Consider the following 26,515-nt stretch of genomic DNA (forward strand, 5'->3'; position numbering starts at 1 on the left):
TCCAATGCCCTTTTATGGCCCCTACATCTATTAATTTATATTCTCTCTCTCTACCCGCACCTCTCTCTCACACACACAAACACACACACACACACACTTAAAAAAGAAAAGTGGGTTTTCTTAATTTCAGAGCTCGTATTCCCTTTTTTACGTTTCTGTTTTACCTGTGTATGTTCTGAGTGCCAAGTTCATGCCTAATGTCCACGGGCCAGCTGAGATCATTAGATCACTGACCAGTTGCCCTGGAGGAACAAACAGTGGTCTTACCCACTGAGCTATATCTCCAACCCCATTTTTCTTTATTTGTTTATTTTATTTTTTTGGTTTTTCGAGACAGGGTTTTTGTGTTACTTTGGAGCCTATCCTGGAACTAGCTCTTGTAGACCAGGCTGGCCTCGAACTTGCAGAGATCCGCCTGCCTCTGCCTCCCCAGTGCTGGGATTAAAGGCATGCGCCACTACCGCCCGGCTCCAACCTCATTTTTATTTTTCCTTTTATTTTTATTTTATTTTATTTTCTGAAACAGGGTTTCACTACTTAGTCCTGATTGGCCTGAAACTGTGTAGATCAGGCCGGCCTTGAGAATTCAACTGTCTCTTCCTCCAGAATGCTAAGATTAAAGGTGTGTGCCACCATGCCCAGCAGAATCACGTTCTTAAACAGGAGGTGTTAGTCTAATTTGAGGAGACCTATAGAGCATGCTTTTTTTTTTTTTTTGGTTTTTCGAGACAGGGTTTCTCTGTAGCTTTGGCGCCCGTCCCGGAACTAGCTCTTGTAGACCAGGCTGGCCTCGAACTCCCAGAGATCCACCTGCCTCTGCCTCCCGAGTGCTGGGATTAAAGGCGTGCGCCACCACCGCCCGGCTACACGTAGGACTTTTATTGATACTTTTCCTCCAGGTACTCTGGAGAATCTGAAAAGCTTTTAGGCCTCCTGTGTATCCCTGCTACACAGCTGTCTCATGGATTCTGCCCCAAACTGATAATCTGTAAACTTTTTCAGACACCTCATCTTGTTAACCTCAATGAAGACCCACTAATGTCGGAGTGTCTGCTTTATTATATCAAAGATGGGATTACAAGGTAATTTACTTCTAGTTTGAGCCGCTTAATATTTTCTTTTCTTCTAGATAATTAATAACTAAGGGAAATTGTCTAAAAATTGTAGGAATCTGCTATTTCTTCTTTCTGGAGTGATTAGAAATTCACTAATTTCTGGGAACAGAGAAGACTTCTGTTCCCAGTTTTAAGTAGAACCAGTTAGGATGTAGTTTCCCTCTAGAAGAACCTGAATGAAAATTACCCTGTAATGACACAGATAGGTTCACTAGAGAACTTGGTTTGCCCTGTTTCCCTATGGTGTGTGAACACATCAGTGTGCTGATCTTGTAAGGAGGTTCGTCTTCCTTGAGAGTAGAACTTGTAGTTGGGAGATCGGCTGTACAAAGCAGTGTGTTTTCGTGTGTATCCAAGATGCTCTTTGGGGGAAGCAGTTCATTGTTTCTAAGGGCTTTTTTGTGTCTGGATTTCCCTGGGAAACACTTTTCCCTTGTTCAGGGTTGGCCAAGCCGATGCTGAGCGGCGCCAGGACATAGTGCTGAGTGGGGCCCACATTAAAGAAGAGCATTGTATCTTTCGGAGTGAGAGGAGCAGCACTGGCGAAGGTGAGCGTCTTGTGTTTTAATTTCTCAAGCACCTTTTCCTCTGGAGTACTCAAAATCCTTGAGACTTAGCATTTCCTATTTCTGTTAGTAAAATTTTTTTATCAACAAAATATTGAGAAATGGAGAGCCTGTGATGTTTATAAATGCCAGGGCAGACGTGGCTCCTTAGCATGAAAATGGCTAGGCAAAAGGAGCCCTTTGTTACCTGCCAGGGGATGAGCAGGATGCGGGCAGTTAGACTGGGTCTGAGTGTTAGCTATTTAGTAGGGAGTAAGAGAAAAATAACTATACTAGATAGATAATGGGAGAACTGAAGAGTCATTAATATTAATCTAGTAGAAATTATTTTTGTCTTAAAGGGAAGAGAAAGTCAATCTTGGGTGAGTTCCCACCACAACCCAGTTCATGAACAGGCCAGCAGCTGACTAATCGATTTTGTGCTAGGCACTGACTTCTTCATCGGCTAAAATGCTAAATACTTAAGATTTCTGCTGTATCATACTTTATCAGGATTAATATTTTCCATGAGTCCTGATAGTGACCACTTTTCATGGTTTGATTGCAGTAGTTTATGATATTAATGTCGGTTTGTATTCTTCCTAGTTATCGTGACCTTAGAGCCCTGTGAGCGCTCTGAAACATATGTGAATGGCAAGAGGGTGGCCCAGCCTGTGCAGCTGCGCTCAGGTGAGCCTGAGGAGGGGTCTGAAGTCCTCAGTATGGGTGTGGCTTGTGTGAGCGACTGACATTTATCTAAAGGCCAAGGTTACCTAGAATTCATTGTTTCTGTTGTTGCTTGCTTGGTTGATTGTTTTGTTTGTTTTTGTTGTCCTTGAGACAGGGTCTCACTAAGTAGCCCTGGTTGGCCTGGAATTCACAGTGCAGACCAGAACCAGACCGTGTTGGTGCTTCCCGAGTGCTGGGATTTAATGGGTGGATCATCACACCCAGCTGAGTGTCTGTAGTCTTAGATTAAGAGAGTGAAATTGTATTTCTGTTTTTGAGATAGATTTTCACTGTGTAACCTGGAATGGCCTCAAAGTTGTAAATCTCTTGCCTTGACCTCCTAGATACTATTCATTAAAAATGGATTCTTTGGAACTGGGGCTATAGCTGAGTGATAAACACATTTGCTAGTATACACAGGGTCCTGGATTTGACTCACAGCACTACAAAACAAATACATTTTTGTTCCTATTTCTGTTTTGTTATAGGGAACCGTATCATCATGGGTAAAAACCACGTTTTTCGTTTCAACCACCCTGAGCAAGCACGGGCTGAGCGGGAGAAGACTCCCTCTGCCGAGACCCCCTCTGAGCCTGTGGACTGGACATTTGCTCAGCGAGAGCTCCTCGAAAAGCAAGGGATCGATATGAAACAGGAGATGGAGAAAAGGTAACCCATAAGTGTTGTGCAGCCTGGGTGATGTTTGGAGCACATAGTGGCTTTCACAGCGACAGCTTGGGGATTTCACAGCATACTCTTTTTGGTATTTTGTCTAGAAGTTGTTTGTTTTGCTTCTAGGCTCCAGGAAATGGAGATCCTATATAAAAAGGAGAAGGAGGAAGCTGACCTTCTTCTGGAGCAGCAAAGACTGGTAGGAATCTGTCCTGAGCTATAGCTATTGGGAAGGGCAGTTGGCTCTCACACCTTCTAGCAAGCTCTCATTGGTGTCACACATTAACCTTCATTTTCTTAATGAACTGTCATGTTATCTTCTGGCAATCTGGGTCTGGACAACATCTGTAGGGTACTATTTTGTACATTTTATTTCTTAACATTAGATCTTCTGTCACAATCAGGAAGAAATAATGAGAGCTTTGGTGATACCTTTGCCCTTTGGTAGCGCTTTATAGATGTGTTCCAACAGCGGTCTTTTGGATGATAATAACTGAATATTGAATTTGGTGGGAGTTTGCCTTGGTTTTGTTTCTGGCCACTTGATAGTACTAATTCTCTGCTCTTAGGCTGACATGGGATTGTTCTTGTGCTGGGCAGATTGTTTTTCGTTTTTTTAAAGTTAAACTGTGTCTAAAAGTGTTGCTGCACAGTTGCATGTGTTAATCCTCTTCTGTTCCCCTGCATGGAGTCTGAATTCTCAGGGAGGTTCTCAGTGGCTTTGGTGCTGCAGTGTGGTGGGGGCTGCACAGCCATCTCAGATAGGCTCACCTCCTTGCTCTGGGTTGAGAAAGGATTCGGGTGGACAGTTGGAAAGTCAGTTGCCCATCCCAGCTATAACAGGTTAGGATTTTGTGATGATAATTGATTTCCCAAGTTTTATAAAAATGTCTTATGAATAAATTGCTCTTAGTGGATTTTAATATTTAAAGCCAGCCATAAAGCTCTGATAGTAAGAAGTTCAGTAGTGCTGGATGTGGTGGTGGTGCACAGCTTTAATCCCAGCACTAGGAAGGTAGAGGCAGGAGGATTTCTCAGTTCAGGGCCAGCCTGGTCTACCTACTGAGTTCCAGGACTTCCAGAGTTACAAAGAGAGACTAAATATAATTGATACCGCTTAAGAAGTTACCCTTTAAAAAACAACAGCAACAGGGGGCATTAATGCGAGATCAGGGAGGAGAACTTTGACTTCTTCCCTTAACATGAAGTATAATGTATAAGTTACAGCCGTATGCCACTCTCTGTTCTGCTGGAAAACCATTGCCTGAGGCCCATGAAAGCCAAGATGCTAAGTAGAAGCCTTTGTCAGAGCACTTGGTTCTTAACTTACTGTCTTCAAAATTATAGTGAGGCCCTCAAAAATATGGATTGGAAGAATAAATTAAGTGTTTGGAACAAGGTAATATCAGTGTTACAGGAAGAGTAGCTCTGGTGGCTTCCTTGGCTTTGGCTTTACGGCTAGGGCTTGAAAGCTTTGGCCATGAAGGGGCCTTTCATCGTAATCATAGTGTGCTCTAATAGCACTCCTCATGGTCGGAGACATCAAAGTGGAAAGGCGTCACGAGCACTGTTTATTAACAGTAGTGTCTTCCATTTGAATGTACGTTGCTTTGTAATTTACAGAGAGCTTTAATGTCTGTCATCTTGACCCTCACAGCAGCTCTGGTAGATGTGTATGTAAATGAAGTGTATAACGTCACCTTCAGTTTATGGTTGGGATCAGGACTGAAAACAGTGTTGATGTGCATGCGCACATTTTAAAAATTTACCTCTGTAGTGGCCTTACATAGTCTTCTAACTTATGTCTGTGCTTCTTGGTCACTGGGCATATGTTTAAAATATAGGTAGTGATTTAGGTCTGAGGGTGGAATCTACAGTTCTGAGCTTCTCAGACGTTCCCAGGTGATAGCATGCGAATGGCCTTGGGAACACACTGAGTGCACAGGCGTCCCAGAGTAACTGTGTCTGGTGCGGTCCATCACCATGTTATGCCTTGAGATAAAAACACTGACAGAGCCCAATGTGGTGTCACAACTGAATCCAGCTACTACAAGGCTGAGGCAAGAGGACCCTGAGTTTATAGTAAAGTTTGCATAGTTCAGCAAGGCGCTGCCTTCAAATCTAAAACAAAGGAGCTGGAAAGGGTAGGGGTTGTGGTTCAGAAGGACAGGGATTACCTAGCATTCAGTTCTGAGGACAGAGAAGAAGGCAGGGAGGAATAGAGAAAGAGATACTAATAAAGAGAAAGTAAATTGTCTTTAAGATGTTCTTAGTGTCGGTTTTTAGGGGTCATCAATAGTCTGCAGGTAATGAGGTTCTGGTTGTCATTTGTTCTGGGTATCTAATGGTAACCTAGGATAGTAAGAACAGCTCCCTAAGTGGCAAGGAAGTTGCTTTCCATTCATAAATCTCGCTTAAGTTTCTTCACTTTGAGAGGAACTGATATCTAACACTTGTAGCCTATGATTATCTAACAATACTGGTGGAAAATACGCTTTTCATGATTCTCTATGTTGACCAATACAGAAGGATAAAGATTCAGAGGATACGAAGTAGTTTCACTAAATATTTTATTAAAATATTCATGTTTTTTAGATAGCAATTATCATCAAATATTTAATTCTATAATTTTTAAATATAGTGACAACATTAAAAATTGGAATTCTGAGTCCACAGGATGGCTCAGTGGGTAATGGTGCTTGCCATCAAACTAAGAGCTGAATTTCACTTCCGGAACCCACATGGTGGAAGGAGAAAGTTCCTTCGTGCATTTGTCTCCAGCTTCTACACATGTACTATGGCATTAGCAGGCTTTCAAATGCATGAGTATACATGCACATGCATGCATAGATACATTTCATAAGTTTTTAAAATTGGAATTGAGGACTTTTCTGTAATGATAGCTCCCGAAATGCACCTCACTCTTCTGTTTCTGAGCACTCCCTTTCAGTTAGTGCTTTTATACACCTGGTGTCTTTTATCCTTCCTGTCTCTTTCTCGTTTACATATGTGCATTTGTGGGACTTTTCAGCGGGCCACTATGCACTCACTGTATAATGATGGTAGATGGATCATTAGTGACGAGAGAAAAGTACAGTTGTTTGATTTGAACTTTTGAACTTATACAAACTATTATATTTCAATTTAGAGTTTAAAAGGTATTTGTTATTTCTCAAGTATGACACTTAAGTAATGATTAGAACAGTTGTTATTTTTTATATTCAGTAATAGTCATTTTATTCCTAAGCAGTTATAAAAAAAACAGCCAAGAAAAAGGGTGATAGTTCTGTAGAAGAATCAAAGGAAAGTTGTATTCTATAAATTGAGTGTGTGTATATATACACATACACCATTCAAGCCAGACATGCTTTTTACTCTTATCTACTGATGTCTTGAGGTTGGGGAGGTAACTCACTTAGTAGAGTAGCTGCTGCACAAACGTAGAGACCTGACTTCAGTTTCCAGAACTCAAGGAAAGAGCCGGGCGTGGCAACTAGGCAGGTAGGTAGGTGTATCTCTAAAGTTCAGGGGCCGGCCAGCCTAGCTGAACTCATGAGCTCAGAACATTGTCCTTGGACCTTCTCTCTGGGCACGCACGCACACACAGGATTAGCCTTCTAGGCGAGCGCGCTGGCACTGAACTCCACTTAAAGCTCCCACTGCTCTGCTGGTTTAAACTAAAAAGGAGAAGAGGGACAAGAGGCTGCCATGAGCAAAGGCTTTACTGTACAAACCTGAGGACTTGTCTGTGGCTCCCCCCGCACCCGTGTAAAACCCAGGCATGGAGTCACGTCTCTCTCTAACCTGGGGGAGGAGAACCATGTGAATCTGGGTCTCATTGGGCCCCAGGTCTGCACAGGGTACACTGAAAATGAAATCGTCTTGTGATGCCAGTTCATTAGTTTAAGCCTAGGTTTAAATTTTTTTCCTTGCATTTTGGAAAGAAGTAATACTGTAGCTCAGATAACTGAAAGACAGCCCAAGTGTGTCCACGTCACAGAGCCAGACTCTTTTCTTTATGTTTGTTGGCAGCGTTGCCACTTAAAAGTGAGTCTCCGGGCTGGTGAGGATGGCTCAGTGGTTAAAAGCACTGACTGCTCCTCCAGAGGACCCGGGTTCAATTCCCAGCCCCCACATGGCAGCTCACAACTGTCTGTAACTCCAGTTCCAGAGAATCTGACATCGTTCTACCAATGCGCATGAAATAAAGTTAAATAAAGTTTAAAAAAAAAACTGGCATATTGAATTAAAAAAAAAAATAAGGTGACAGTCCCCAAGAAGAAGTTTTCTAGGTAGAAAACATGAATCATTTTGTCTATAGAATTTTTGTTGGTTGGTTTTTTTGTTGGAAGCAGTCTTGTCTACCAAGCCCAGGTTGTCCTGGAACTTGTAGCAATCCTCCAGTCTCAGACTCCCATGTGTTAAGACTCTAGGTGTGAACTCCCAAGCCTAGCTTCTGAAATACTCTATTAAACTAGAATTGTGGAGTGCTTGTTTAGCATATACAAGGCCCAAGCACCCTCTCCCAAGGAAAAAGTTTAAAATACACTGTTACTTAGGAATTTTTAAATTATGTTTAATTTAATTTTTATTCTAGTAACTTCTCAAAACTTTAGAGGAAGGTTATTATTGATTTCATTGTGTAAAAATAAAAATAGCCCATTATCCCTTTTTAAAATGCTTTGTTGGTCTCAGAGTAACAAACTTTAATGTACAAATGAAGTGGATTAATTTACTATGCAAAAGAAAAGGGCAAATCCAGTATCTGCTTCTAGAAGGATTAGTTCAAAATCCCCCCATCCAACAGAAAAGGGAATGTGGTTGATTAGAACCTTTATGTTCTGCAAATAGGAATTCTTGGCACTTTTAACATCGTCTCTGTTCGCTTCTTTCTCTACTTTCTTCTAACTTTTTCCTAGGGTTGCTCACTTTAGTAAAGCTAAACAAAACTTGGCATCCTGCAGTTTTACTAACCTTTGTTAATCTGCCTGCTCGTCACATCTTTGTGTGGCATCCGTGCTCACTCTTGGGGAAGAGATTCTGGAAGAAGCAACAGCAATAACCAAGGCAAATGTGGGGAAACGGCTGCATGTTGTTAGCATGTGTGGGACGTGGGTATGACGGAAGGGTTATCTCACACTAGTTCACGTGACTAGAGTGAGAGGCTGTCAACCCTCCAGTAATGTGCTTCATTTACCTCAGAAAGTGGGTATTTGGATCAGGAATACAAGCATCTTTAATTACTAGTAATCTACATATACATAAGTCTTAGTAGACCTCCCCATCTAGGTTTTGTTTTGATTTTTAGTTTTTTTTAATTTGTTTTTTAGTATTTTGTTTTATTTTTTAAATTTGGTTAAGGCATTTTGCTTGTTTTTTCTTCAATTTGATTTTCCTTTTTTACATTTTAATTTTGGTTATTTGGGGGCCATTTTTTTATTTTGTTTTTCCAAAGGACGCGGATTCTGATAGCGGGGACGATTCTGACAAGAGGTCCTGTGAAGAGAGCTGGAAACTTATTACTTCTCTGAGAGAAAAGCTACCTCCCAGCAAGTTACAAACCATTGTTAAAAAGTGTGGCCTCCCCAGCAGTGGAAAGAAACGAGAACCGATTAAAATGTATCAGATCCCTCAAAGAAGGCGTCTGAGTAAAGATTCCAAGTGGGTCACCATCTCAGATCTTAAGATTCAGGCTGTTAAAGAGATTTGTTATGAAGTTGCCCTCAACGATTTTAGGCACAGTCGACAGGAGATCGAAGCCTTGGCCATTGTTAAAATGAAAGAACTTTGCGCCATGTATGGAAAGAAAGATCCCAATGAGCGGGACTCTTGGAGGGCAGTGGCCAGGGATGTCTGGGACACTGTTGGGGTAGGGGATGAGAAGATGGAAGATATGATGGCCACTGGGAAAGGTGGGACAGATGTGGATGACCTCAAGGTTCACATAGACAAGCTGGAAGATATTCTGCAAGAAGTCAAAAAGCAAAATAATATGAAAGATGAAGAGATCAAAGTCTTAAGAAATAAAATGCTCAAAATGGAGAAAGTCTTGCCATTGATTGGCTCTCAGGAACAGAAAAGCCAAGGAAATCAGAAAACAAAAGAGCCTCTTGGTGCTGGTGCTAACAGCATCTCTGATAATGGAGTCAATAAAGGAGAAAGTGGAGACCTTGGCAAAGAAGAACGTGTTTCCCAGCTGATGAATGGGGATCCAGCTTTTAGACGTGGGCGTCTACGCTGGATGAGGCAAGAGCAAATCCGTTTTAAGAACCTGCAACAGCAGGAGATAACAAAACAGCTTCGTCGGCAGAATGTACCCCACAGGTTCATCCCTCCTGAGAACCGGAAGCCCCGTTTCCCCTTTAAGAGCAATCCTAAACATAGAAACTCTTGGAGTCCTGGGACACATATTATTATAACAGAAGATGAGGTTATTGAGCTGAGAATTCCAAAAGATGAAGAAGGAAGAAAAGGAAATAAAGAAGAAAGCCAAGAAAAACTTGGTAGAGCACCTTCTAAAGACCCCCAGTCAACCTGGGGCTCCCAGGGTACAAGAAGTCAAGATCATATCCAAGTTAGCAAACAGCATCTTAACAATCAACAACCACCACCTCAGCTACGTTGGAGAAGCAATTCTCTCAATAATGGCCAACCGAAAAATACGCGCTGCCAGGCAACTGCCTCCTCAGAGTCATTAAACTCCCACAGTGGCCACCCCACCGCTGACCTCCAAGCTTTCCAGGCCAAGCGTCATATTCACCAACACCGTCAGTCTTACTGTAATTACAACACTGGAGGTCAGGCAGAAGGCAGTACAGCCAATTGCTGTCAAAAGCAGACTGACAGGCCCAACCACTGTAGCCAGTTTGTGACACCTCCAAGGATGAGGAGACAATTCTCAGCACCCAATCTCAAAGCTGGTCGAGAAACCACAGTATAAATACATTACTGGACAAACTTGAAACTGTAGCAAAGCAAACAGGCAGTGTTAATGTTAGCTCATGGATTGTGTCGGTGCATTATGATTTTAATGTTACGTTCCTATAAATACTAACTGGTTTTTATTGTTAAAGTGTAAAACACTGGTAAGCGTTTTTGACACCTCCCTTTGGTTTGTGTATTATCAGTGGGCAGGTTCTAGAATTTGGTATAAAACATCTAGGCCCTGGTTTTTGTGACACTTCTCTCCATGGTGCCTAGATTACTAATGCACTTACACTGGTTTGTCTTGTTTTGGTGTAAGTTTTGTTATTTTTTATAGTACTTTAGAAATTGATTTGATATTCAAAAAGACCTGCCACTTGGTTTATGCAAACAAACATTCAAAAGAGGACTTTGATATATAGAATAAGTGCCTCTTAGTCCCCATAAACATTAGAAACTGGCTTTAAAATAACACGTAACTGTGTGGCCACAGCCTAAGATTTCACCTTGATGTCTGGTCTTCTCATCAAATACAGTTGGCATTTTTAGATGCTCAAGCCCAAGCTCTTCAGACAGACTTGGTCCCGCGCAGCCTTGCATCGCCATCTTACTCTCTATTTGTAAGGAACTAATTCAGTTTTGTTTTTTTCTCACACAAGGGTTCTATGTAACCCTGGCTGTCCTGGAACTCACTCTGTAGACCAGGCTGTCCTCAAACTCACAGAGATCTGCCTGCCTCTGCCTTCCGAGTGCTGGGATGAAAGGCATGGCTACCACTGCTGGGCCCTGACACAGTAATTTTAATGTGTCAGAACATATGTAAAACTTGCTGTGACTCTGAAATCTTTAAATTGGCACTCTCTGGGCTTCTATTTGATTGTGTTTCGAAGTTTACTGTCTCACATGTAGAATGAACTGTTTTTGCTAAAATTATGCCAGCAGAAATACCAACAAAAATTTTATTATGTGCTTTGAGCAATATGTAAACGTTTCTAAGAAGATTATCTGGTGAGAGAAGGAGATTGGACATGGGAAGAAGGCTGATTCTCACCTCTTCATTGCCTTTTCCAATAACTGATGAGCTAATAAAAATGAACTGCGGCTGAGTCTGGAGATGACACATGTGGTCAGCTGTTGTTCGCTCACAGAAACTCAAGCAAGGAAAGAGGAGTCCTGATGAACTGTCAATACCTCACTTCGCCATGCTGTGGCTGCATTTGCCTCAATGGAGAATCCTCTTTAGATAGAGAAAGAAAGACAGAAACAGTGGATTTAAATGGAAGGAAAGAATGGCTTTCTATATACGTTCTGATCTCTTGGACTTGTCAGAAGCTTTCCCAAGAGTCAGCTTGAGGAGCTAGAGATTACCAGACTTGACAGTGTTGAAGATTCTAGTCACACCCAGACATCTGCCAAGCATCTGCCTCCCCACAGTGTGAGAACTTGCAGCCAAGAGCCTCCAGGGGGCCTTCTAGCCTGGGACTGTGTGCTGGTTTTTTGCTCTGTGTGTGGGTGCTATGCTTTATTAGAGCCTTACTTTTCATTGTAGCAGGCTTTTTTCCCCTCTTCTATGAAAATGTCTTAATGCACAGAAAGTTGCTTCCAACTTTTTTTTCCTTAAAAAAAAAAAAAGGAATTTGGGGAGCTAGAGCTAGAGCAGCTCTAGTCTTCAGTGGAAGTTTGTGTGGCAGTTTCAGCGGGTGAGTGATACCTGCTCTGTGTTGACTTCCTTGAGATGACAATCTGTGCCATTGGCTTGAATGTACTCTTGGCGGCTACTTCATGTCAGTCACTTCAAATCTGTGAAAATCTACAGTTTTCTTTTCCACACATAATTATACTGACTTTTTTTTGTCAAGAATTTCATTTTCTAAAATTAAAAGTCATAATTTCTTAGGTTCCAACTCTAGCAAAAAATCCTCGAAATAACATATTTCAGGTCCACAGAGTTTGGCTTTTAGTTATAGATAAAATACTCACTTTACTACTGAACACTAGAGCCGGCTAACTTGCCATTGTTGACATTGGAATAGAGTGTTTACACTGTCATGTGAGATGTGGGAACGGGTAGGCCCACGGAGTAGTCCAGAAAGTTAATTTTGTTCTTTGCCTGCTAATCTAAGTGCCCTCATATACTGAAATGGTAAGACATCTAAAGGAGCCCTTCATTTTTAGGTGACCAGGAAAGAAATGAACCAAGGCTTGACTGCTAGCCATGTCCTCTCGTGCATCTCAGAGTACTTAACCGTAGAAAACTGTGTGCACAAATTGCTTGATTGATTCACTGACATATATAGCGCCACCATGGGTCCTTATTACTTTGTTAAGACAGAGTCTCATTGATTTTCCCACGTTGGCCTCAAACTTGCCACCCTCCATCTGCCTCAGCTTCCCCCAGTTGCTGGAGTTTGAGGTTTGTGTCACCAGGGTCAGCTTGGTTTTTTTTTTTTTTTCTCCTTTGTTTTGTTTTGTATTTTAAATGGTGGTATCTCTCCTTCAGCTTAAATTAAACAAGACCAAAGAGAAATTGTCTTCATCAAAGCATTGTTTGATTATGAAAATATTCCTAGTGTTATCATTGTGAAATGGGGGAAAGTGTTTGTGCTTGGGAAATTAGATAATGATCTGGCATTACTGGGACTGAGTTTTCCAGACTAGAATGTAATTCTATGGACAGTTAGAAAATCCGGTTAATGAGTTTAAACCAAAGGGCCTTTCCTTTATTCTTGCTTCTGATTCTTCTAGTACAGCAAATTGTTTATTACATTGAAGTGACTTGAAGTGACCTTTTGTGCTTAAGTGTAAGATACTAAAAACAAAACACCGACTTTGCCACTCCAATGCCTGGATTTGTAAATGCTATCAGATTACACAGGCTTCCTGTGGTCAGCTGCTGTACCTGGTGCCTTACTGGTCCTTTGTTGACTTGCCTTAATGGTTTACACAGAAGCCCAAGAGGAGGAAAAGCTTCCTGTAGTCTGTGTACCATCATGAAGGAGGCTTAGGTTCAGAGCAAAGCAAGCATGGGTTCTGCATCGTTAGGGACAAATTCATTACAAACAATGTTTATAATTGTCTGGCTGATGTCATCTTCCCCAGATTTTAAAATCTGCTCTAGGTAGACTTAGTTTGGCCCACTTTAGGGTGTGGAATGTGTTGTTTTTCTTATCACTGTAAACAGAAGTTGTGAATCTTCTTGTGGATGAACTGTGGTTTTCTTCTCAATTTCTTAAAACAATGCTTGAAGATTGTCTGAGTGTAAGACCTGCCTTTTCAGAAAGGGAGAGTTAGTTTGTAATGTTAAAAAATAAAGTCCTCAATAAATAAAAGTTGAAATGCTCTTGGAAGTGTGCTTTATCTCTGTGTGGAGGAGGGAAGTGAAACAAGACTATGCTGATTAATCAGTCTCTCCTGACCCGTATTTACTGCCCTTTCAGCGGAAGGTAGTTGCGTGCCAAGTATCTTTTTTAGATATATTTTGTATGGACCTTTTTAGATCTATTTTGTATGGATTATTTTCAAGCTTTTGTATTTAATAGCCTTTTCTATTTTGCAAAATTTGTGGCCACGGAATGTAGCTAAGTAGTATGCTAGTGCTTAACCTATTACACAAAGCCCTGGGTTCTATCTCTAGCGCCACAAAACAACAAGAAAACAAGTAATTCAGTCTTCCCTGGGAACTTTAAATGAGCGAGAGTAATACTTTTTGATTTTAGTTTGTATTAAATGTTTCCTTTTTTTTCATATATAGTTATGGTTTGAAATTTTCTGAAGTGATGAACCATTTCTTTCCCCTTTAACCTCCTCTTTTCTCCACTCGGATTATTGTTAGTTTGCTAAAGATGAAGCCGGACAAAGCAGAATTTTCATTTTGTTTGTTTGGTGGGCCGTTGGTCTTGTTAAAAATCTTATCCAAACCAAGGGCTGTAGAGAGAGCTCAGCAGTTAAGAGCACTGGCTGTTCTTCCAGAGGACCTGGATTCAATTCCCAGCACCCACGTGGCAGCTCACTCCTATCTGCAACTTAAGTTCCAGTGGGCCTGACACTTTTATACAGACATGACTTTAAAAAAATTTGGACCTAGCAGCTTTTTCACATTGGAAAATAACACAGCTGTGTATTGCAATTTAGAACACAACATATGCAACTGATATGCATGAGACATGCTAAGTGTGAATTGTTCCGGGCCAGGGCTTATATTTCCCCTTCAAGTACTTTGTATTTCTCTGCTCTGGGAGAAACTAGTGGAGTTTCCAGGAGCACGCGTGTCCTAGGACCCAGGAGTGATTTAGGTGCAGTACGGTATATGCGGTGGTGTCTGTGTGGGCAATCACATCTGAAGAGGATAGTGGTAGGTGAGGCTTGTGGCGGACCGAAGCCTTAAGCCAAGGGCAAGCCCCACAGCAGGACTGAGGATTTCCCAAAGTAAAAAGAATAAGGGGGGGGAAGGATCCGAATGGAAGAGACCAGGATAGGACTGGGGAAATGTGGATTATTTGGGATGGTCAGATGGCCATATTTGTCATGGTGGGCAAAAGACAAGGAGATTGGAAGGAATGAGGGTCAAACTGTCAACCCAGTGTCAACTTGGAAATTCCTTTATTAGATCCATCTTTTTAGAAAGCCCACTGTGGGCACAGAATAGAGCAGTGATTCTCAGCCTGTGGGTTGCGACCCCTTGGGGTTGAATGTCCTTTTCACAGGGGTCACATGGAAGATACCCTGAATAGCAGATGTTTACATTTGGTCGCAACAGTGACAAAACACAGTTATGAAATAGCAGTGAAATAATTTTATGGTTGGGGGTCACAACAACATGAACTGGATTAAAGGGTCACAACGTTAGGAAGGTTGAGAGCCGCTGATAGATAAGGTAAATTGTAGGCATGCCAATTCAGAACCATGCGGGCCAGTTGGGAAGTTGCTGCTTGGTTCAGGTGAGAAAGAGTGCTTGTCTAAGCAGTGCCAGGAGGGAGAGGAAAGCCTTAGAAGCAACGGTGTAATAAATAAAGCTTGCCTGAAGATCAGTGCAAAGCCACCCACACTAGTCAGCCATACAGGCCAGGCGGTGCTGGCACACGTCTTTAACCCCAGCAGCCACACTAGTCAGCCATAGAGGCTGGGCAGTGGTGGTGCACTTTTTTTTTTTTAATTGTTTTTTGAGACAGGGTTTCTCTGTAGCTTTGGAGCCTGTCCTAGAACTCTCTCTTGTTGTGCACACCTTTAATCCTGGCACTAGAGATGAATATAAGATGGGAGGAGACAGGAGCTCAGGGCTCAGTTGGCCATTGGAGATTTGGTGGAGAGCCTTGCAATCTGCAGTCACGTTGAGAACAGGATCGCCCCTTTGTTTGAGCCCTGCTAGAGGTAAGAATGCTAGTGGATTGGCTGCTCTGCTTTTCTGATCTTCAGGCAAGCTTTATTAAAACACAAATAAAATATCACTGTATGGTGGTTCACTCCTGTCATCTCAGCCTTGAGGAAACTGCCACAGGGAGATCTCCTGGGCCTCTCTTTCTCTCGCTCCAAAAAAAAGAGGGGGGCGACTATAGGGGGCTGGCAAGATGGTTCTGTGGTTAAGAGCACTTGGTGCTCTTGCAGAGTTTACAGTTTCATATCTCAACATCCACATGGCTCACAATCATCCATAACCCCAGTTCCAGTTCCAGGGATCCAACAGACAGGCAAAGCATTCATATACATAAAATAAAATAAAATAAATAAGTCTGAAAAGATGTCTTGCGATGTGTTAAAGATCACTGGGGGGCTGGTGAGATGGCTCAGCGGTTAAGAGCATTGCCTGCTCTTCCAAAGGTCCTGAGTTCAATTCCCAGCAACCACATGATGGCTCACAACCATCTGTAATGAGGTCTGGTGCCCTCTTCTGGCCTTCAGGCATACACGCAGAAAGGATATTGTATACTAAATAAATTAATTAATTAAATAATTAATTTAAAAAAAAAAGATCACTGGGCCCGTGGGGAGCAGACATAGGTTTGAGATTATCTTCCTCCTGATGAGGGGCACGTTTAAATATGACAAGGTGTGAGGTGTCACCTGGGATATGGATGTACCCCTTCTTGTGATTCCTTGTTGATTATATCTTGTTGTTTGAAGCCAAGCTTCTGTTGTTAAAAACTGCCCACCCAGAAAACTCAGGGTAGGGACTTTGATTTTGTCTAAATTGTCATCTTAGAGACACCAAGCTGTGTCACCATCGCCTCTCACCTCCTAGCCTGACCTGTGCCTGCTCTCACGTCTGCTTTTCACTGCCCATGCTGTAGCCAGAGTCATCTGAATCCGAGTTGCTTCCTGTCAGTGGCCTCTTGGGTTTTCCATTGTACTTTTAAGCCTGAATTGTGGTGATGTTTACAAGGTTTTAGATATTGTGCTTATTTGCCGACCTCTAAGCTCACGTCTCGACAACATCATAGCGCAAATGCCACTGGCCTTTTATTTCTCCTCAGTTACACGTTCTCACAACAGCAGCTTGTTTCCTGTCATGCTTATCTCTTCCAAATCTTTGCTTCGGTGCCATTCTTCCTACCCCAGCTCACCCCAGCCAGGCATGGTGGCACACACCTTTAATCCCAGCAGTTGGGAGGCAGGGGCAGACCCATCTGGATGAGTTTGAGGCCAGCCTGGTCTACTTAGTAAATTCTAGGACAGTCAGGGCTACATAGTAAGACCCTGTCTCAAAAGAAATAAATGATTTTTTGAAATGGGGTCTCATGTGTGGCATTTAATTTTCTGTGTAGCTGAAGGTGACCTTGAACCTGTGTTTCTCCTGCTTCCACCTCCCTAGTGCTCACATTGCAGGCTTGCACCAACACACCTAGTCCATACAGTGCTATATATATTTTTGTTTTCTAGACAAGTGGTCTATCAACTCACATTATTCTAGTAATTACAACCTGTGATTAGCCTATCTATACACTTGCTTGGTTCTTTCGTGCAGATGTAAGCTAACAGAATGAGGGCCTTCTCTGCTGTGTTCATTTCACCAGCCATCTGTGCACACAGGACTCAGAGCAGTCGTTCCTGAGTATAGTGTCACAGTGTCCTAGAGTCTTGTGAGAGCAGTTGATGTGTCCACCGCCAAAATTAATGATGCCTAGGTCTGGCATGAGACCTAATCATTTGCATCCAGAGTACTAGGTGATGTCTGATCCCTTAAGCACCTTTGAAATCCAAAACTGTTGAGGTAGAACTGGGGTTGCAGATCATTTTCTATTAAAAAGCCAGATTGTAACACTTTAAAATTGGTGTTGGGATGGAACCAGATGGGGCTTTGTGCGTGTACTGGAGTCTACTTCTAGTCCTTAGTAGTGCTTTGAGCTTTGTTGACCATGTGGATAGGTGTCTGGATCCAGCCCAGAGGCCATGGTGTGCTGGTCTTTGATCTAAAAGGCGGTCATTTTTGAGTCCTTTTGATCTAGAAGATGAGGACATGACTGTCTCTGTCTGGAAGAGAGATATGTGTCAGATGCTCGGATCGGAAATGACAGTGTGTTCCCTGTGCTTGAGAAATTCAGAATTATGGAGAAGCAGCCACTGGACAGATAACCACACTGGTTATCAGTACTGTGTGACCAGCCAAGAGAGAAATGTAGGATGCTGTAAAAGGTCTGACAGGTGCCTCTAGGAACGCAAGCAGCCTCTCCTGTCCCTCGGCTGACGTTGGTTTCACTTCACTTTTCCTACCACCCCATCTGATGGTCTTCCTCGTCTGTCTTCTTCCTTGCTGTCTATTCTCCAGAATGCTTTTCTCCACCAAGGTTAGAGTGTGGAAATGTCCACTGTTTGCCGTCTGTTTTCCCCTCACCTATGGGCCCTTTTTCTTACTAACCTCTGTATTTGTAGCATCAGGTTCTTAGTAGGAAAACAATACATATGTCTCGAGGTTAGAGAGATGGCTTAGAGGTTAAGAGCTTGCGGCTGTTATAGAGGACTGGAGTTGGATGTCTAGCACCTATGTCAGACAGCTCACAGTCACCTGTAGCTCTAGCCAGTGCCACCTTCTGGCCTCTGAGGGGCACATGCACACATGTGTACACTCATGCATGCGTGCACATGTTCGTATGTGCACACGCGCACACACACAGATATTGTGACTCTATCCTTGGAAGCTCGTAAGTGGCTAGGTTTGGAAAAGAACTTCAATTCAGAAAATGGTTCTTCTATTGAACTACCAAATTCTGGTCAGAATTTAGTTGGAGGTTGGTATTTTCCCCATTCTGAGTGTCATGAGAGATCGTTTATTCCCACTAAAGCCTGGCGAGAACCTCTGAATAAAGCTGTCCTCATACCTTAGCTGGTAGAGTCTAGACTTTGTTCTGGTTGGTAGTTTGACCAACTCAAAGACTTGCTCTTAAAGAACTCCCCAAGAGGAAATGTGGGTTTTTCTCCCTGGTGATTGTGAGATGAAATGGCATGCCTTTCTCCTTTTGCTGGAAGAATCCCGTGTTATAAACAGGTCGTAAGGGGAAAATAATTAATGGCTACCAAGTGCACATTTCAACACTACAGAGAAGCTGAAAAAATGGTGCAAAGAACTTTATTTATTTATTTATTTATTTATCTGCATGTGATGTGCCTTTATTAGTTTATGTGCACCGTGGTGCCTGCCAAGGCCAGGAGGCATTGGATCTCCCAGAGCCGGAGTTACAAGGTGGTTTTGAACCATTTGATATAGGTGCTGGGAACTGAACCCAGGTCCTCTCACCCCTGCCATCTCACCAGCCCTCATCACTTTGTTCACCTTTTAGTTTGAAAACGGGAGACATCATGGTAGTTGGCTCCTCGATGCCTCTATATTTATACCTCCTAAAACCAGTGCTAGTCTATTAATATGATTATCTTCTAAGAAATTTAATGCTAGTTCTACATTATGCAATATACACCTATTTTTAAAAGTCTCCTTTTAGCCGAGCAGTAGTGGCACATGCCTTTAAACCCCAGTACTCAGGAAGCAGAAGTAGGCTGGTCTCTGTGAGTTCGAGGTCATCCTGGTCCACAAATCAAGTTCCAGGACAGCCAGGGCTACACAGAGAAACCTTGTCTTGAAAAACAAGCAAACAAATAAATAAATAATCTATTCTTACTTTTCTCATAAATACAAATTTTAGAAGAATGTGTGTTTTAGCCAGGTGGTGGTGACTCATGCCTTTAATCCCAGCACTTGGAAATCAGAGGTAGGCAGATCTCTATGAGTTCAAGGCCAGCCTGCTCTATAAAGCAAGTTCCAAGACAGCCAGGGCTGTCTTGAAAATCAAACAAAACAAAACAAACAAAAAAAGTGTGTGTTTTAATCTGAGATTCAGTTGACATTTATCCATGGAATTGATTCGACTTGTTAATCTTTTTGTTGTGGACTGGTGAGATGGATCAGCGGGTAAAGGCGCTGGATGCCAAGCCTGCTGACTGAGCTCCATTTCAGGAACCCACATGGTAGAAGGAGAGGACCGATTCTTAAAGTTTGTCATCTGACCTCCACCTCACTGCAGCACGTGTGTGCCCACACTCACATGCACACACACACACACACTAAGAAATAAATAAGCAAACGAATTAATAGAATTTAAAACTTTAAAAGGTGGAGAAAACAATAAAGAATGTACCAACGACAACCTCCACACATGTGCATCCCTGAACTCACACACAGAAACGTGTGTGCATGCATACACACAGGAGTGCCATTTGATTAGCATCATTCCACGTAAGAGAGCTCTCGTGTTTATCTGTTGATCCTTCACCAGCTGTTGGGTACGAAGGATCATAGACTATAAAATCTTTAAAAATGAAGAAATTATTACTTAGGAAAATGTTTGCTTTCTGGAGTTATAAGACAGTAAGACCAGGCCGGGCGGTGGTGGCACACGCCTTTAATCCCAGCACTCAGGAGGCAGAGGCAGGCGGATCTCTGTGAGTTCAAGACCAGCCTGGTCTACAAGAGCTAGTTCCAGGACAGGCTCCAAAACCACAGAGAAATCCTTTCTCGAAAAGAAACAAACAAACAAACAAACAAACAAACAAAAAAAACCAAAGACAGTAAGACCAGTTGTTAGACCCAAAACTCAGTCCCCTATTTAATAATTAATAATAATAAATCTTAATTAATAAAAAGAACAAGACTTTTCCCCATCATCCAGTGACCACTGCTCCCTTTGTGGTCATGCTGCTTGTACCAAAAGTCCACGGAGCAAGGCTGAAGAGACACCTCAGCGGTGATCAGCAACTACTGCTCTTGGGGAGGCCATGAGTCCAGGTCTCAGCAGCGGGCTGCTCACAGCTGTCCCCCTGGCTCCTTGGGCTCCAGCACCCTGTTGTGACCTCTTCCTGCACGATCCCACAGACACAGAATTTAAAAGCTTATAATGAGTCCTTCAGTGAGAAAAGAGAATACGTGGGTCAGGTGGAGAAACAGAGGTAAACGTGATTTGTATTGTACTCATTTCAATCCATATACTAATACATATTTAACATAGACTTCCCCTTGAACCAGCTGTTTCAGTTCAGGAGTACTGTGGGCTTGGAGTCTTCAGCCACAAGGAGCCTCAAAATCTATAGCCTAATTCTCTCCCCTTTCGACTAGTTAGAAGAGTGGGGTCTCAGGAGGTCCTGGTGACTTGAATTCTCCCTGGGATTTTCGTTCTCTGGAATCCTTGATGTGTGAGATACTGTCCCCACCCGCTTCCTGTGTTTGTCCCTTGCTGACTTTGCTTCCCCTCCTTCCGTTTCCCCCTTTCCTTCTTATTTCCTCCCTTCTCTACATGTTATCTCCTTTCTTTTCACTCAGGACTATGAGAGTAAACTGCAGGCCTTGCAGAGGCAGGTCGAGACTCGTTCTCTGGCTGCAGAAACAACTGAAGAGGAAGAAGAGGAGGAGGAGGAAGGTGAGAGCCTCTTCGTGCAGCTATGGCACATGCCTGTCCTCCAATAAAAAACTGCAAGGCAACGTTTACAATAAACAAATATAACAAACTAACAGGGATGCGTGTGATCCCAACCCTTGGAGGTTGAGCAGGAGGATGAAGAGTTCGAGGCCACCCTTGACTTCATAGCAGATTTGAAGCCATCCTGGACTGCATGAGACCCTGTCTCAAACAAGCCAAGCAACCCAGAACCGTATTCTTTACACTTTAGGTTTTTCTAGAGTACATATATATACTGCATAGGAGGGATGAAGTCCCTCACGGTTGTGAAGTCACTGTTAAGTTTGCTTCCTCTGCTCTTTCAGTTCCTTGGACACAGCATGAGTTTGAGTTGGCCCAGTGGGCCTTCCGGAAATGGAAGTCTCACCAGTTTACTTCGTTACGGGACTTACTCTGGGGTAATGCAGTATACCTGAAGGAAGCCAATGCCATCAGCGTGGAGCTAAAGAAGAAGGTATGGAGGGTGATCTGGAGGCAGAGTGTGTTCACTAAAATTAATAGCCTTAAATTTGCCTTTCACTTGGGGGGACTCAGCTGTTCGGTGCCGTGAAAAGCTTTATTCCATCTGTGTGCCAGCACAACATAGGTTGTAATGAAAAGTTAACATAGGTAGTAATGAAAAATTTACAGTCGTTGTTTTCTGGCTTATTTTACAAACCTGAGTATTCTAAGTGGGAGCTGAATAAACCTGTCAGCAGATACATGCTTTTGTTGGATTTCTGGGGAAAACCATGGTCTTCTTGTAGTTCTTGCCCTTCAGCTTTGAGACCAGTGTATGTGCTCTGTGCTCAGCCAGCCAGTCCAGCCCAGCAGCAGCTGAGCTGACCTAATGGCTCCGTAGCTTTATGGCCTCATCTACAGACTAGGGTGGCAGCAGAACCTGCCACCGAGGGCGATGAGAGACGAGAGAGAACGGCTGCATGCAGAACTCTTAACAGTGCCTAGACATGTCAACAGCCCCAAACTGCTGCTGTGACTGAGCATACCGCCTTGTGTGCAACGTCCAAATATTGTTCTTAAATTTGGAATCCTTGGTTCTTCTGTGTGCCTCACTGCTCAAGAGCTGGGGACTGTATTGTGGAGTAGGAAGAAACACAGACTACCTGACTGGAAAACTGTTGTCTTCTCCTAGGCGAGTGTTTTACATTTGTGAACTGGGGTAGGTGACATCTTCACTCATGATTTCAGAAATACATTGTGTTATTTATTAACCATTCTCTTCATTGCGTGAACTAAAGTCGGGAACTCTATCTTTTCTTGTTGCTGTACCTGTTGCTTAATTAGTATTTGGAGGTAATAATATAAGGCAAGGAGTAATACTAATGCAAGAAGAAAATGATAGTCACGATACTTACTACATAGCAAATGCTTGAATGATTAGTGGTTACCCTCCGCAGTCCACTAAAAGGCCACACGTGCATCCTCCCCTTGGGAAACTGCCGTCCTCCTTTCAGCCTCTTGTTTATGTTCCACGGGAGTCTTCATCCTCCTACCATATTTACTGAGGTTTTAGTTTGTGGGGGGAAAGTCGCCACCCCAGGAAAACAAAGTTTGTGAATACCTTAGTTTAAAATTAAGATTGTCCCCTCAGTTAAAATGTGGACCAGGTCTTCAGTTAGCCACAGCTGTCTGTTGGATAGATGTTCTGTATTTGACCTCTTTCCCCTTAGCAATGCTATATCGCCTTGTCTCTGAATCTCCCGGAACTATGGCCCGAGCCCAGGGCCTTGCACTTGCTAAATCCCCAGTCCCTTGTGTCTGACCCTCACGTGCTGAGACAGTCATATGCACACTTGTCCGTCTTTATTCTCTCGCTTTAGGTGCAGTTTCAGTTCGTTCTGCTGACTGACACACTGTATTCCCCTTTGCCTCCTGAATTACTTCCCACGGAGATGGAAAAAACTCATGAGGACAGGCCTTTCCCTCGTACGGTGGTGGCAGTGGAAGTCCAGGACCTGAAGAATGGAGCAACACATTATTGGTCTTTGGATAAACTCAAGTAGGAAAATACTCATAAAAGAATATTCTTTAAAAGAAAATAGCCAGCTGTGGTGGCGCACGCCTTTAATCCCAGCACTCAGAAGGCAGAGGCAGGCGGATCTCTGTGAGTTCGAGGCCAGCCTGATTTATAAAGCAAGTTCCAGACTGGCAAGGCTATACAGAGAAACTCTTGTCTTGAGGGGAAAAAAAAAAAAAAAAAGAGGATTGCGCTGATTGCTTAAATGGGTTCCCTCATACTCACCTCTTTCTGAAGATAATGTCAGTTCCTTTTCTGTGGTCTTTAAGCACTGTCAAGAATATTATCATCCGTCCGTTTTCTCAAGTCAGTGACACTCATTTCTCAGACAACTTCAACATTTATTGATTTTTTTTAATTGCTTTCATAAGCCCTCTTATATTTTAGATGAGCCAAGTTTGTGTTTATTTCTATCTTGGATCCTCTTACTCTAGTCCTGGACCTCATGGTAATCTTTAATAAACAGGGGAGAGACCATTTCATTTCTTTTACATCGAGTGTGACAAAATAATTTCTTTTATCTAATTTTATTTGAGATGTCAAACACCATTGAAGTTCGTGTCTTCCCCGACTATAAGTTTAATCAAATCAGATCACACGCTTGTATGTGCTTCTGAGAAAATCTGACTCAATAGACCGTTTTTTTACTTCCAGTGTCTTCTCTCTCTGCTCACACATTTTGGATTCTGAGCGTTTTGGTTTCTGTGCTGATGGCTGTGCCTGATGTAATAGCATTAAGTGATAGGAGTGGCTTCTTAGAAGTGGTTTGCATGCAAGCAGTTTCCAGAGCGAAGTTTAGTGCCGTCTCCTGATCTGAACTCAGTTTGCCCTGTATTTGCCCCACAGACAGAGACTGGATTTAATGCGAGAGATGTATGACAGAGCAGGTGAGATGGCTTCCGGTGCCCAAGACGAGAGCGAAGCCACCATGACCGGCAGCGACCCCTTCTACGATCGGTTCCACTGGTTCAAGCTTGTGGGAAGGTATGTAGTGATTTTGTTGTCTTTGGAAAAATAATAGCAAGTACTTTTACTTTTGAAAATGTTGGTAGAGAATATGGGGGAAAGGAATATGTATATAAAAGCTTCTTCTCAGGTGAGGTTTGGTGCTCAGCCTAGGATGTCGGTTCCCAGCACTAGAAGAAAAAACAAACCAAAAGCCACCTCTGTCTGATCTTCTCCACTCAGAACCACCGTATTCTTTAGTATATTTACTGCAGTTTCACACAGTGTGCATTGCTTTGTCAGACTTGTAGCCAGAGCATCTGACGGTCATCCTAGACTCTCAGCTTGCAAAACGTTTTGTAGTTGATCAAGGTAAACTGAGAAGAAAAAGAAGACTTGTCTGAATCCCATACGGCTTAGATAGAAGTCACAGGGTGTGTTCTCAGACTGTGGTGGAGAACCTCTGAAATCTGATCAGTATTTTCTTGCTTTGGTTATTACCCAGGGCAAGTTAGCTGCACACCATGCTAGCCTCTCCTTTTATAAAGACATCGCTCTCAACATTGTATGGAAACAAAAGCACCTTAGTGAGTGTGTATTTAGATTTTAGTTCTAAAGAGTTCTAGAAATGTAAAAGCAGAGAAATGTAAATTTTTTAAAAAGATTTTATTTTTTATGTGTATGGGTATTTTGCCTGCATATGTGTCTGTATTTATATGCATACCTGATGCTCACCCGAGCCAAAAGAACACATTGGATCCCCTGGAACTTGACTTCCAGATGGTTGTGAGCTACTTGAGGGTGCTGGGAACCAAATCCAGGTCCTCTGCAAGAGCAGCGAGTGCTCTTAACCACTGAGCCATCTCTCCAGCCTTAGGTGAATCTTGAGCTTACTAGTTCCAGAATTTTGAGTTACTCTTCAATGCCCTGCTATGGTTTGTAAAGGAGCTGACTGAAGGTAGTTATGGGTCAACCTTTTCCACTCTATTCTGATAGTAGACGAGGCTTTGCAGAGGGGGACCTGCCAGACACGTCTCATGTGAGCCTCTGCTGCTTTGGTATACACAGTTTCATCCATTTGGTGTTCTGCTCTGAACTGACAAGAGAATTTGCTTAAAGCCATATTATTTTCCTTATGAGTAGCTTTTGGAGGACAGGATGCTGATCTTTTGTGTAAACTGGAGAACATAAACAACCTGAGATGGTCCACTCATGGAGGCTCTTTGCGTTTCTTATTCTGAGGCTCTGTCCTTATAGATCTTCTCAGCCTGCCCTGTTCCCTTTACCTGAGCCATGCCGTTTATGCTCATTTTCCACTTTTGCTTTTCTATGCTTTTACCGTGTTGATTCTGCCAGTGGATTCTGTCCTGTTGGCACCTGAGCGTCCTATTTAACCAACTGTTCCTCTCTCCCTGCCTGTGTTAATCGGCGTCTTACCTGGTGTCTAGCTCCCCCATTTTCCACGGCTGTGTGAATGAGCGCCTTGCCGACCGCACACCCTCCCCCACTTTTTCCACGGCCGATTCCGACATCACTGAACTGGCTGACGAGCAGCAGGATGACATGGAGGATTTTGATGATGAGGCATTCGTGGATGACACCGGCTCTGACGCAGGGATGGAAGAGGGATCAGATCTCTTCAGTGATGGGCATGACCCGTTTTACGACCGATCCCCTTGGTTCATTTTAGTAGGAAGGTTGGTGAGGTTATTGTGAGAAAGGCGAAAAGGGACCAGCTCTTGTTCTAAATGCCTCTTTGTACAATTTTGGATAACCCTGCTTTAGCCCTTTACTTCAAGAACAGTCCTGCCTGAGTCTTCCAGTGCTCAAAGGTCTGTGAAGGCCAGTGAGGCTAGAAAATGATCACAGGCCTTGCCTGGGAGGCACAGTCTACTTAGTACACGAGACAGCATCTTATGAGGACTACCTGGAGACTGCTTGGCCCAGATTGCCCAGCAATTAAGATTCCCATGTAATGGGTTCAGTACACGTTACTGTAGTCTAGATGCTTCATCTCTAAAGGGAAACAGATGGGAATAAAATGAGCAGGAGCCAAGAAAGCCCCAGGTTAGGCTGAGGAATCGGTGGCACCTCAGAAATTAGAGGACTGCAGTGGACTTGCTCTAGAGGAGAATCGGGAGTGCCCAGCTCTCCTTTGTTGACAGCGGCGGTCTGGCTGTGTCTGGTCTCTGAACCTATCTGCAGGTCCGGACTTCTGCCAGAAATAACTTGTAGGGTTTATAATCATGGATCTTAGGAAGTTATCTTTGTCACCATCATCAGTATTTGTTTGTGGTACATGAAACTTTTACCTTGAGGTCCCAGGTTGAGTCACTGTCTCCAGCTCTTGGTGTGCACACCCCTCTGTCAGAGGTGCATAGGTTCCTGATATTTCCACGTCCACTCTTAGTAATGAAGTAATTTTAGGTTTGATAGTAGAATGCTCATTGCTTTAAGCTGGGTATGGTAGTGCACACCTCCAATGCCAGCACTTGGGGTGGAGGCAGGAAGATTAGAATTTGGGGTTATACGTGGCTACATAGAGTTTGGATCTAGCTTGGAACACGTGAGATTCTGTCTTAAAAAAAAAATAACAGAAACAAAGCCAAGCAGTGGTGGCAGCACTCAGGAGGC

General features: G+C 43.0%; 1 protein-coding gene across 13 annotated transcripts in view; it reads left to right on the forward strand.

Moving 5' to 3' along the window:
- Positions 1–26,515, forward strand: part of LOC121441739 (kinesin-like protein KIF1B) — a 140,314-nt gene that overhangs the window by 71,179 nt on the left and 42,620 nt on the right. For 9 of the 13 annotated variants that reach the window (XM_041643011.1, XM_041643010.1, XM_041643015.1 and 6 more), the window contains 10 exons: positions 1,003–1,082; positions 1,557–1,663; positions 2,267–2,350; positions 2,878–3,058; positions 3,188–3,260; positions 20,784–20,880; positions 21,225–21,373; positions 22,740–22,918; positions 23,783–23,920; positions 25,330–25,578. In XM_041643011.1, coding sequence (XP_041498945.1) covers positions 1,003–1,082; positions 1,557–1,663; positions 2,267–2,350; positions 2,878–3,058; positions 3,188–3,260; positions 20,784–20,880; positions 21,225–21,373; positions 22,740–22,918; positions 23,783–23,920; positions 25,330–25,578 — 1,337 coding nt within the window. Of the gene's footprint in view, positions 1–1,002; positions 1,083–1,556; positions 1,664–2,266; positions 2,351–2,877; positions 3,059–3,187; positions 3,261–8,516; positions 13,327–20,783; positions 20,881–21,224; positions 21,374–22,739; positions 22,919–23,782; positions 23,921–25,329; positions 25,579–26,515 lie in introns of those variants that run through there. The other 4 variants (XM_041643018.1, XM_041643019.1, XM_041643021.1 and 1 more) reach the window with 2 other exon arrangements.

This window comes from Microtus oregoni, unplaced genomic scaffold (assembly GCF_018167655.1).
Source record: "Microtus oregoni isolate MIOR12 unplaced genomic scaffold, Mior012 000081F_ref0000091, whole genome shotgun sequence".
Classification (NCBI taxonomy): Eukaryota; Metazoa; Chordata; class Mammalia; order Rodentia; family Cricetidae; genus Microtus; species Microtus oregoni.